This window comes from Ahaetulla prasina, chromosome 2 (genome assembly GCF_028640845.1).
Source record: "Ahaetulla prasina isolate Xishuangbanna chromosome 2, ASM2864084v1, whole genome shotgun sequence".
Classification (NCBI taxonomy): Eukaryota; Metazoa; Chordata; class Lepidosauria; order Squamata; family Colubridae; genus Ahaetulla; species Ahaetulla prasina.
This window is the reverse complement of record NC_080540.1, coordinates 80,586,072-80,599,751: the sequence shown is the minus strand read 5'-3', so window position 1 is coordinate 80,599,751 and position 13,680 is coordinate 80,586,072. Positions and strand designations below refer to the sequence as shown.

Here is a 13,680-nt window from a genome sequence, read left to right as displayed (position 1 = left end):
CCTTGAGTTATTTGTGAAAATAATAAAGGCTGGATATAAATAAATGTTTTCCTTCAGTAACTGGGTATGACAGTAGTATAGTCCAAGGACACAATAGCATTAAAACTTGAGATGTTCAGTTGAAAATTTACTCAAATGTTAATGCTATTCTGCAAACTCAGCTATCTGGACAATCACAAAATGCAAGAATTTAAAAAAAAACCCAATTGTAATGTAGTGTATAGTAACCGTTCTTCTTGTCTCAAGGGAGTTAAGGTTTCACATTATGATTGCGTGTTTTAATGCTATTGCATATTTTAAATCACTCAACCCTGTGCACCTTGAACATCTGTCTGCGAATCAAAACACTATGAGAAGAAAGCTTGGCAGTATTGTGGCCCACCAGCAGCGCAGCAGAGCTGGCAACAGATTCGGGCAGTGAGGAGGTTGGGGAGGAATGTGGGCCAGTCCTGGAGTCTGGGGAAGGCTTGGATGATGGCTCCGAGTTGGAGGCAGAGAGGGGGCCAAGGCCATTTGGTAATTTTTTGCTGTTTCCCGAGTCTGACATCAGCAAGACAGAAGAACAGCGTGAGCCTGGTTCCCAGTGTACGCATGCGCAGAGCTGCCAGGAGACAGGAACAATTAAGGAAACAGGGCCGACTTGGGAGTAAGGCTTGGAGATGATTGGCCCCTCCCATAAGACATAAAAGAAGCAAACGGGACGTGAGCTTTTGCAGGAAGCAATTAGTTCATCTGGCCGATTCAAGATTTGAAAATTCTGTTTGTGACTGTGCCAATGTTGGCCTTGCCCTGCATCTGGAAATTAACTCTGGCAGCGTTCCTCGTGAGATAGGTGGGTGTTGATAACCTTCCTCTGAAAGACTGTTTATAAAGCCTTGCGGATTGTAAATGAAAGTAATTTACAGCCATATGAATTAAAGAGGTTTGCCGGGACTAAGTTTGTGCTGTTTAATTTCTAAGGAAGCCTTGGTCAGAACAGGCAGATGCTATCTTCATAATATGCCAGGTTTCTTTGTTGGGCTGTCCCACCAGCCCCAGCATTCTGTAATTTTTGTTGTAATTGTAAAATGTAAGCTAGACCAGATATGATAAAGATCTCCTGAACATAATCTTGCAATCAGTTCTAGTAGCCATACAAACATTTCTGGGATAGGACATGGGCTCAAGTGGCAAACTTTTCTAAAAAAAATGTCAACAGCATAGTAGAAGGCCTAAGGATCATTCTTTTGCTATATGCTTGCTATATAGCAGGAATATTTTCAATCTGCTTTGTGGAACTGTGACATTTTTTCTTAAAAGAATATCCATCCTAAATTAGACTGAATCATGCTATTTGTCCCTATAGCATATGATGCCTCTGACAGACAGTAACTTCAGTCTCATCTTTTGCATCTTTTCCAACTTTGCTTAACTGAATGTTTTTTTATCCACTCTTCAAACTACAAATGTCAGGAACTGATGTAAAATGACACTTTAAATGGTGATGCCCAATTTTTGCAGACAATAGTTCCACATTCTGGTATTAAGCTCTTTTGCTTCAATTGAACAACACAAGGAAGGAGTAAACAGACAGTTCTTTTAACTTCTTATAATAGATATGTTCCTTATGTGGAAATAATTACCTACAAGTACATTGTGCATTTAATTGACTGCTGCTGGCAAAAGCTATTGACCATTATATGTTCACTGAGTGAATTGAGTTACATTAATGGCATTATTATTTAAAGTAATTGCATTGCTTTAAATAATGTAGTATTTGAGTCTATGTATTACAGAGACACCACAATTAGAACATCATCATTCTCATCACCTGTGCACTACATCAAGCTGGAAATACACATAGTTCAGCTTTGACTCACTGGACTTTCATGAGTCTTAGGATTCTGGGCACCTACGTCACAAAACAACATTCCAGGACCAGACCTTAAGTGGTAGAAATCTATTGATGTTATATTCAGTATATATTAAACAATAACTTGTTGGATGCAAATTGATTATGTGCATCAAGTCAATGTTGATTCTTAGTGACTGTATAACTGAATGATAATATGTCTCTGTCCTGGTCCTTCAAGTATCAACACACCCATCCTTGCTACAGTCAAGTCTATCTGCCATTCTTCTGCTTCATCATCATCTCTTTCCTTCCATCTTTCCCAGGATTATAGATTTTTCAGATATCTACATCTATATATAATATATCTAAAATACAGTCTTTTGAGCCTGGTCACTTATGTCTCAATGAGAATTCTGGATTGATTTGTACTATTATCCATTTGTTTTCTTGACTGTCCTTGATGTTTTTGGGAGTCTTCTCCAATACTAAAATTTAAACATGCCCATACTTTTCCTATCTTCTTCAAAGTCCCAATTTTTGCTTCCAAAGAGTATCAGGGAGATTAATGTATTTGTATAATTCTGATATCGTACCTATAGGTACATCAGAGGCCTTGTTGTTGTCCTATCATTAGTCTGCAGCATTTTTCCGTTATCATTAATTTAGCCATATTTATATTGAATTGTAGACCTCTTTTTCACTGTGCTCCTTGATCTTCATTACTAAAGTTTACAGATCATTTTCATTTTGAATAGTGTCAGCAGTACAGTGATACTTCTTCCCGTTTTAAAACTACACTCATCATCTTTTGATCCAGCCTCCTTCAATAAATATATTCAGAGTATTGGTTGAATAAATAAGGAAAGAGTAAAAGACTATTTTATTTCTTTCTGATCTGAGACTTATCTGCAAAATACAGGTAGTTGCTAATTTACCACAGTTCATTTAGTGACCATTCAAAGTTACAACAGCACTGAAAAAAGTGACTTATGACCATTGTTCACACGTTGCAGCATCCCCATGGTCATACGATCAAAATTCAGATGCTTGGTTCATATTTATGATGGTTGCAATATCTGGGGTCATGTGATTACCTTTTGTGACCTTCTGACAAGCAAAGTCAGTGTGGAATCCAGATTCACTTAACCGTGTTACTAAATTAACAAATGCAATGATTCACTTAACTAGCAAGAAAAGTTGTAAAATAGAGCAAACTCACTTAACAAATGTTTCACTTAGCAACATAAATTTTGGGCTCAATTGTGATTGTAAATCGAGGAGTATCTGTAGTTGGAAAATGCCTGCCATGGTGGATATAGTTAATTACAAGATATCAATTTACCTGGAGGCCAACTAGCAAAGTTTTCCCCTGCCATCCTTGTTAGGACCTAGGGTTTTGTCTATTATCCCAGGTTATTTTTCTTCATTTCTTTCAATGCATGAGTATGCCGAGGCACATTTACAAATACAGCACTGAACTGCAGCCAGCCTTCATTTTAATTTCCCAAAAATACTGATGCAGGCCATGTAGAGCATTATATCTGAGGGTAGTAAGACAAAGGCCACAGAGTTTTTTCATGAAAAGAATAAATTGTCATTATTAGGGAAATAATGACAATTCTCATCTTAACCGAGAAGCGACGCTCTTTCTTTGAAATGCATTGGTCTCAATCCTGGCTGTTAACAAATGGCTTTCTTCCAGGTTTCAGCCTTCCTACAGAAGTTCTTGGCTCGCAATGGCTGGCATGGAATGTATATTGTTGTGTTTGAACAATGAATGTGTACAAATATACGTATTTAAAGAATACATGAGGTCACCAATCTCAATGACTTGGGGCAATTAACAATAAAAAAATATAAAATAAAATAGAGTATGGGTGGTCCCCGATTTAGGGGACACGGTAGCTCAGTGGCTAAGATGCTGAGCTTGTCAATCAGAAGGTCGGCAGTTCAGCTGTTCGAATCCCTAGTGCCGTGTAACTGAGTGAGCTCCTGTTACTTGTCTCAGCTTCTGCCAACCTAGCAGTTTGAAAGCACATAAAAAATGCAAGTAGAAAAATAGGGACCACCTTGGTGGGAAGGTAACAGCACTCCGTGCACCTTCAATGTTTAGTCATGCCGGCCACATGACCACGGAGACGTCTTCTGATAGCGCTGGCTCTTTGGCTTAGAAACGGAGATGAGTACTGCCCCTAGAGCCAGAAATGCATGTGCAGGGGAACTTTTACCTTTACCTTTAGTCTCCAATTTACAAAAGTTCATTTAGTGACCATTCAAAGTTACAACAGCCTTGACAAAAGTGACTTCTGATCATTGTTCACACTTATAACTGTTGCAGCAGCACCATATCACATGATCAAAATTTGAATGCTTGGCAAGAGTGTCACATACTTATGACAGTTGCAGTCTCCTGGGGTCATTTGATCACTTTTTGCGACCTTCCGTCAAGCAAAGCCATTGGGGAAGCCAGATTCACTTAACAACCATGTTACTAAGTTAAGAACTGCAGCGATTCACTTCACAACTGTGGCAAGAAAGGTCATAAAATGGAGCAAAATTCACTTAACAGCTGTCTCGCGTAGTAATAGAAATGCTGGGCTCAATTGTAAGTTGACTGCCTGTACAAACTACACAACACAATTGAAGCACCAAACATTTTTCTATTATGAGATATAGAGACAAAATTCTCTCATGAAGAAATATACATTCCGGGGTTAACTGGCCCCAATGCTGGCCCCAATGTCTAAGGAAAAAGCCTGTTCTTCAGTGTCTTCTGGAAAGCTAGTAAGGTTGGAGGTCATCTGAACATAGGGAAGGCTGTTTCAAAGAGGAGCATACACTGTTATAGAGAAAGCATACCTCCTGGGTCCAAGAAGGTGGCATTCCAGGAACCTGGGAGCAAGCTCGCTCTGCCAGATATGGTGGGATGAATGGAAAGCATGGGAAACAAGTGGTTTCAACTCTGAATTATACTGAGCTTTAGTAATACATCTTGAATTGCACCTTGAAACTAATGTTGCTTTATTTATTTATTTATTTATTTATTTAGTCACAATAATATATGTAAGTATCATACAAAAAGATTATACAGTATATAAACACTTATATGAGTAAATATAAGGAGGTATAAGCATATATATATATAGGAAGAAGAAAAGAAAAACAATAGGACAGGAACGGTAGGCACGTTTGTGCACTTATGCACGCCCCTTATGGTCCTCTTAGGAATGGGGTGAGGTCAATAGTGGAAAGTTTTTGGTTAAAGCTTTTAGCATTATGGGAAGAGACCACAGAGTCAGGTAAAGTATTCCAAGCACTGATGATTCTGTTACAGAAGTCATATTTTCTGCAATCTAGATTAAAGCGGTTGACATTAAGTTTAAATCTATTGCTTCTAAATGGTCTTTTAAATCTGCTTCTAAATGGTCTTTGTGCGGACTACATTACAATAGTCCCAAAGCTGAATGGTTAGGAGAAAAGCCTCCCAATCCAAGAATGGGCATAATTCATATACAAAATGGATTTGTTTAAAAGGTTCTTCTGGCCATGGCTGCTACTGACTTCTCAAACAAGAGCCCCGAGTCCAAAAAAATCCCCCAACTTGTTCATTTTGTATGGGGGATTGCACCCTATTTAGAGTCAGAGGGGGAGCCAGTTCAGATCTAGCCTAGAATGTCTCAAAGAGAAAGAAGCAACTGCGTAAGTCATGAACTTTTTACCCTCTCTACCTTTTTAGATGGGTCACATGTGGACCTGGCTGGAATCCAAAGAAGAATATTTTACTGAGTCTGAGAAGAGCAGCTGCTGCAAATCTCTCTGTAGTTCTCCAGACTGTAGCTTAGACTTTGACCTAAAGGAACTGAGCAGCTGGAGAGAAACGGAAGATGACGCTCAGGAGAAGTTAGAAGAGAGCAGCAGCCAGGAGGCAACTAGCCAGCTGGAAGCCGGTGACTCCACAGCGTGGGAATATGCTAATGAAGGAGAGCAAGATGAGAGTGGAAAATGCAAAGAGGATGCCTTCTTGAGGTTTCTGTCTGAGGTATAGCAGCTAGTAGGGAGGACTTCAAGTGGTGGGATCTGATACTGGTTTCCTCTGGTGGCTGAGATTAGAGTTCTCAGTCAAATGGATAGTCTGCCTACAGAGGCAAATTTCAATAAGGATAGAAAGTCAGGATCTAAATGGTAAAGATGAGCAAAGATTAATATTTTCTACTATTTCAAAAATAGTAAGCCGAGTAATGGTGGTCTTAACTCTTATATGGGCCCTAATTCTGATAGAGATCTAGTGCTATAGAAACCATATATACAGGTATATGCTTTAATGGTGGTTATATATATTCTCTATATTTATCAGGGGCTAACAAAGTGATTTCCAATGGATCCCCAAGGTACTTTTAACTCTCCCAAAATAAAAAATGCTGAAATCTCTGAGATATCTTTCCAATCTTATGCAATCTGTTATGCTAGTTTAATATATTGGCCTTTTTTGGCACCTGGACACTAAATAATTTTCAGGAGACCTGAAAAGTTTGCTAATCTCTGAGAACATATGTTATTCCACTTTAGCCATCCTCAGTTTGATGCCTTTTGGGCAAGACTGGCAGTAACTCTTAGGGCTTAGCCAACAGATACCTGCTGTACAAATCCTGGAGGGTTGAAGGAGAGAAATTGCCAAGTTAGGAATATGGTCCCAGTGTCATTGCAAAGCAGGCTCATTAAGAAGAAAGAACATAATACCTGAAAGAAAAATAGCCTCAGGTGTGCTTTTCTGAGAGTGGTTTTAATTACAAGCCTCAGCCGTTAACGTTTTACCTTCTCTTCCAGGTGACATATTTAATAGAGCCCGTTCGGGTTAGCAACCCTTACTTGGCACAGGGATTCTCTGGTGCTGGAGAGCAGAATGGAAGGCTTGCCATGGCTCACAAAGGTGCCACGAACGGATCGCTTGTAGCCAAAGAGGCAGAATCGGGGCAGGAAAGTCATTCAGAGATTTTTAAAAAGCAAGCTAAGGAGAGAAGGGGAAATTGGGCACTGCAGGTCTTGGAAGGGCTGCCAGACGTGAACTTGGAAGCAGAGGCCACAGAAGGACTTCCTGGTTTGTATGAGGAGCCTGGATGCTCTAAGTTTCAGGATAGCCGGTTTGATGAGGATTCAGGAAAGAAAGTCACACACTACCTGATGGCCAGTACAGCAGAAACGGATGTAGATGAGGCCTCAACTTTAGAACTTATGACACAAACTCCTTGTGAATGGAAAATACGAAAGAAAGAGATGCCACCAGCTAAAATGGTAAGCTATGGCTTGTTCAGAATACTGTTTTATAAGTAGATGGATTACTTGGGTTGGATGATCAACCCAAGTAATCTTTTGTCTTTGTGGACTGCTCCATCTTGCCCTCCTTAAAAGCATGTTTTGTGGAGATTAAAAAGGTTTTTTGAACCCCTTGTAAGTTCCATGTTGAGGTAAACTGACTGTATGAGAAACGCTTTCATTTCACTAGATGAAGGGCAAAAATGTGTTCTTTTGAAAAGACAAATATAAAGAAACCCAGCCAGTTAAGAACCAAGGGAAAGTGAAAATAGTAGTGTTAGTAGTGGGGGGAAAAAAGTGAGAGCAAAATGTTTGGTAACTTAGCTGGGATGTATTTATTATTATTTTATATATAAAATTATTAGTCGTTTTCATTATTAAAGATAATTCCAATGGGGTGTAGAGTTTATTAAATCATTTGTGATTTAACATAATATAGGAAAATTATATATTTTTTAACAATCTTAACATAAAAAGCTCTAAAATGCAGGACAATAATACCCATAATACATAAATGAATACAAATATCCTAAATGTAAGGGACTCCAAAATCTAAGGCATTGACATTACCAATATCTGAACAGGAAAAGAATCCCCAACCAAGCTGTTTGTGTTAGAAACGATTGTCTTGGATTGCTTCATAGATGTGGTACCTTCCAAAGAACCTTCTAAATATAACTTAGATTGGTCAAGCAATTTGGTTAAATGTCTAGATCTAGACAATGTTTGTATGTCATTATAAATGACCTTGCAAGGATTAGTTGCAGATTCAGGGGCAATATAAGAGTAATCCCACATGCACCACATTGCAATAATCTTGAGGTAACCAATGAATGGATCACTGTGGCCAAATTATTCTTATCAAGGACCTTGAGTTGCCTTGAGTGGCAAAGCACTAAGAGCTGGAAAACATTCCATGTCATAGACACCACGGTGTTTCCACCAAGAGTGATGGCTCCAGGAGCACTCTGCACCCCCCCACCCATTACATACTTGCTCTTTAGGGAGAATGCAACTCCACCTACAGCTTCCTGATTTCTAAAGAGGGGAACTGCCTTTTAATAAAGCCTCCATCCGACTAGAACTCAGCCTCAGCTAACTGGTGTTCATTTAATTGCACAACCAGATCAGCCTTTCCTAACTCAACTGATAGTATGGAGAAATAGGATAGGATATCATCAGCATACGTCTAGTGTTACAGTTCACTCCAAATCTTATAATGAAGAGAGGAGGAGGGGGGAGAGAGGGAGAGGGAGAGAATGAAATCTTGGCAACCTTATAGTCAACTATAAGAGGCTGAGCTACAGTCATTTTGTTTGCATCTGAACATGTCTCTATAAGAAGGAACAGAAACATTACAGTATGGTGCCCTGAACTCCTCAAATTGTCTTATAAGGCCGAACAAGGCTCATTCAACTCCATAAACTAAAACTGAACCCAGATTGGATGAGATAGAAGTGTAATCCATTTCTTTCAATAGTGCCTGCAATTGTACAATCTTTACCCTTTCAAATAGCTTCCCTAAAAAGCATATATTGGCTAGGGAATGGTAGTTCTTAAGATCTAAGGAATTTATAAAGTTTTTAATTTTGTTGAGGGGTGAGCACTTTACCACCTCCTTTGAGGTATTTGGCACTACTTCTCCCACAGAAGTGCATTTTCCATGCTGGAACTTCATGGCTGGATTTCATGGGGTTTAGGATTCCTATTGTTATTTTGCCGAGGGGTTAATTCCTACTATATGATCATCAGGAGGTGGCTGTGGAAAACACTGAAGATCAAAGTGAGGATTGGAAAGACAGTGATTTCCATTTGAGTTATAGCAATGACGACTCCAGTCCTTATGGAACACCCCTAATAAGCTCTCCTTCCACAAGTACAGCCTCTCTGCCTTTGTAAGTAATGATAACATGGATTTTGAATGGAATTGTTTCTCTACTTTATGCCTGCTACTTTAAGTTAAATGGCACAACACTGTACCTATTTAGAAATATGTCCACTGAATTCAGTAGGATAATTCTCCTAGATGAGTAGATATTGCAGCCTAAAACTCTCTAGAAAGAGGGGGAGTTGGGCCATTTTATAAACATTCTGACCAATAAAGGAGGGAGAAAAGAGTATCAAGAATCTGAAGTGAAGAGTGCTATTAGAAAACAACTGTTTTTCTGGAGACTGTATAAGTGGCTTCCAGCAGGGTATATGCAACTGTAGCTTTGAATCAGAACAATTATGTGGGTTGGTTGGGTTGTACAACTCTCTTCAATAAAGGAATAAACTGTTGCTAGGTTTGGTAGCTGAATTAAAACATTTCATATGAATTTTTAAAAGGTGCTGTTTTATTTATTACATTTCTACGCGGTCTATCTCACTGATACATTTAGTTATTAAATGAATGTATATAACTACCCAAATGTGACTCAGACAGCTAGGCAGGTAAATAACACATTAAATAATAGGAAAAATCATATTAGCAAAGGATAAAGGCCAAATAAAATAATTGACAAAGATTTGACACTGAGCCTTCCACCTCCCAAGCCCTGATGTTTCACCAAAGACCAGAGGGTAGGTAGATTCCCATCTCATCTGGGGGTGGGGGCAGGAGGGGTTATGGTGTTCCAGAGGGTAGGAGCTGCGACAGAAAAAACATGCTTCTGAGGTTCATAAGATTACATTTTTTTATTGAAGCATTTGTCATCTATTTTTCCTGCCTTCTTCCTTTCCCATTCACAAATGCAAATGAATCTTTTTGATTTCTTTTCTATCCAGAATGCACTTGAGTCAAGATGATCCATTTCAACAGCATTTGCTCTTCAAGAAAACTCTGTTATCTATCTGGAAGATGGTTGCTGGCCATAGGTAAATGACTAAACTAGTGAAATTACTGACAACTGAGGAGATGACGACTAAAAAATCATCTAGAATAGAGGTCTACAAGAAAGAATGAGTCATGCCCATAATTGGTGTGACAAGTTAGTTATTGAACCAGTTTCTAAATTTTTGCTTATTATGTAATAAGGCACTATACAAGGTACCTGGTGAAGCATCTTCACCTTGCAGAGCTGATAACTTTTACCATGAGACGAGGTTCTACTGCATGCTCTTAAGATTAGGTGAATCTAATCTTGAGATTGAGAGAATCTGTCTCTCTTGAAATCTGTGAGATCCAAATTTACATCTTTTAAATGCTTGTTGAACTCATTCTTTTTTTCATTTAGATTATCTATGAATGTTTCAAGAAATGCTTTGAGGAGGAATCTGCTTTTTTTTAATGTATTTTATGTTCCATAAACTACTTCCAGATGCTTTTGTATATGAAATGATATATTTAACATCAATATTCAAAATATTACTCCGCTATTGTAATGATTCTGGGCTGATTGGAGGAGTTGACTTTCATCCTTCTGCCTTTTCACTCTTAATTCAAACTGCACAGGAAAGGATGTGCGGTTTGTTTGCTAGCCCACTTTTTGGTCTTTCTCCCTAGATACAGCGGTCCCTTCCTGAAGCCGGTTTCAGAGAAGCAGGCTCCTGGTTACAAAGATGTGGTTAAGAGGTCAGTGAGGGAAAAGGGTGTGCTAGTAAGGGATGTGTTTTTCAGTTGCTTTTCCACCTCTGTCTCTGTCGACTGCTTATGAGAATGTTCCTCTTTAGAAATAGGAAAATAGTTTTCTCTCTACAATATATTTTGTACTCCCGATTTCTGTTTTGTCATGGCAAGTAATTACCGTATATACTCGAGTATAAGCCGAGTTTTTCAGCACGTTTTTTGTGCTGAAAAACGTCCCCTCGGCTTATACTCGGGTCTATACGGCTTATACTCGAGTTTTGTTTTTTTTTAAGCCCCTCGGCTTATACTCGAGTATATACGGCTTATACTCGAGTTTTTTTTTTTCTTTTTTTCACATTTTACCGGACGGAAGCCCTGCCGGTGCAGTGAGAGGGCGGGGCGGGGGAGCCGCCAGCCTTCTCAGCTGAGGGAGGGAGGGTTTCCCCAACCGGTAGGTGCCTCATTTCCCACCCTCGGCTTATACTCGAGTCCCCAGTTTACCCCAGTTTTTGGGGTAAAATTGGGGACCTCGGCTTATACTCGGATCGGCTTATATTCGAGTATATACGGTATTCCTCCTGTACTGCTTATTAGATGAGTGTCCAGAAATTCTGGAGCTTCCCCCCCCCAATCCATTCCATTTCCAGTAATCCTAATACAGTTTAAATTTAATCCACTTTTCCCCTGCTTTGACCACATCTGTAACTCCCAAATGCATTTGGCATGGTAAATCTCAGGGAGAACCTTCAGCCAATCATTGCTCAGCCAGAAGGTGAGTTCGGAAACCAATCAATGCCAGCCACTAAGTTTTTCCCCCTCCCCTGAATCCTTCTAGCCCCAAAATGTTTTGAACTCCTCATGCACTATTTAGGCAAACTACGGAGTGTGTAATTCCACTAAATTCTCCTAAATGTAGCTGCATTGAAGGTGTTTTTTCCTTAAGGGTCACTACCTCATGGTTCTCCCAGCTTCCATTAATGTACACGTGTTACTCAACTTAATATTGTAAGAGATTTCATAGCATAGCTATTGCTTCCTGAATTGCCCCTATTTGCAAGTAACTTGCAAGTACCTTGTTAGACATTAGATTTTCTTCTTGCTCTCCCATCTCTCTTTTGCTTATATCCCTCCACATGCCTTCCTTTCTCTCAAAATGGCCCTTCATGAAGCTGATGAAAGGATTGTAATCGACAAAAATTTATGCTATAATATATTTATCAGTCTTAAAATATTGGCTATTTTTTCTTATCAAGCTTTCAATTTCTTTGGCTTGGTATTTCCTTTTCTATACTTGTACAATGTTGCTTACCCCCAAAGTGTGATAGATGTAGCCTTGAAGGTGCTATAATACTGGTTTTTGCTTCAGCATTATTTTCTCTGAGATACAGTATAATCATAAACTGATCCTAGGCATGCTTGAAAGTGCATACCATATTTAGAATTGCTATTACTTTATCAAAGGTTGAGTACTATTGAAAACCTAGTTTTCTGTTCTATGTTTAGATATCTTGTAAACGCAAATGACAGTTTCATATCTACTTGCTTTTATTAGTCTAATTTTAATTTGATTTCTCACTAGTTCTGGGATATTGATAATGGAAAAAGATCTGGGAAGCATCCTTTTTATTTTGCAAACTCTATAAGTTATTACACAAAGCTGAACCCTGTGCTTTTTCCTACCTTTCTGAAGGCCAATGGATCTTTCCTCCATAAAGAGAAACCTGTCCAAAGGCCAGATTCAGCACATGGTCCAGTTCCAACGCGATCTCATGCTGATGTTTCAGAATGCCATCATGTACAATAACTCCAACCACCACATCCATCGCATTGCTGTGGAGATGCAGCAGGAAGTGCTGGAGCAACTCCAGTTGTTGGGCGAGGCACTCCTGAGCTCAGACGAAATGCGAGGATTTGTGAGAAGGTAAGATGTTCATCTCTGAACAGAAGAAATCACATTCCTTATCCTCTGCTAGGTTTTCATGCCTGGAAAGCAAAAGATCAATCATCTGCCCTACAAGCAACGGTAACCCTGCTTGTGTCTCCCAAATATTCAGATAGTTCTTTATTTATAACCATTTGGTTAGTGACCGTTTGAAGGTACAATGGCACTGAAAAAAGTGATCTATGTATGCTGTCACAATTACAATTGTTGCAGCATTCCCGTGGTCAGGTGATCAAAATTCAGACACTTGGCAACTGGCATGTATTTATGACGGTTCCACTGTCATATGTTCATGTGGTCCCCTTTTGCATCCTTGTGACAAGCAAAGTCAATGGGGAAGCCAGATTTGCTCAACAACCATGTTACTGAGTTAACAACTGCAGTGATTCACTTAACAACGGCAAGAAAGGTCACAAAATGGGGCAAAATTCACAACTGTCTTGCTTAGCAACAGAAATGTTTGACTCAATTGTAGTCATTAGTCGAGAACTACCTGTAAATGGCACTTATCTCCACCTGGAAGCCTTTTCCTTTCTTAACTCTTTCTATAACAAATACACCTGTTTTTAAGATACCATTTTTATTCTCAGTGGAAACTCTTATCTTCACATAGAACACAAATGATGTTTTCATAGCAGAGCTTGAAACTGTCCTGGGACACTAATTCCTTTGAAACATGGAAAATTTTACTTTTCTTTCTCTTCTGCAGGTGCTGATGAAGACGTGAAAAGGGCAGGTGCATGTTTAGAAGTTAAGAATTCAACCTTGCTTCCTGAAGTCTTGTTCTAAGGGAAAAATTGTTTGTTTACTAATTTAGCACTGCCTGACACCTCTCTTTTCTTAAGAATCTTCATGATAGAATGTGTGTCCTATTCTGTTCATTGGGAGACTTGTTTAATATCTGGAGATTCACTGGTTGCTTAGACAATAATAAAAGTACTATGTTGTGTTTCTTTTACTGTTTGCTTTTAAATCATTAATATCTCTTGGCTCAGAATCTTACTGGTAAGTAAAATTTGGGAAATAAAAGATGAAGATGAACTGTAG

General features: G+C 39.0%; 1 protein-coding gene across 1 annotated transcript; it reads left to right on the top strand.

Moving 5' to 3' along the window:
- The first annotated feature begins 5,467 nt into the window (after positions 1-5,467).
- Positions 5,468-13,494, top strand: LOC131191029 (bromodomain-containing protein 8-like). The gene is made up of 7 exons (XM_058168709.1): positions 5,468-5,873; positions 6,659-7,123; positions 8,897-9,039; positions 9,911-10,000; positions 10,629-10,697; positions 12,382-12,612; positions 13,343-13,494. The coding sequence occupies exons 1-7, from the start codon at positions 5,571-5,573 to the stop codon at positions 13,347-13,349; spliced, it is 1,308 nt and encodes a 435-aa protein (XP_058024692.1). The 5' UTR covers positions 5,468-5,570; the 3' UTR covers positions 13,350-13,494.
- The last annotated feature ends 186 nt before the right edge of the window (positions 13,495-13,680 follow it).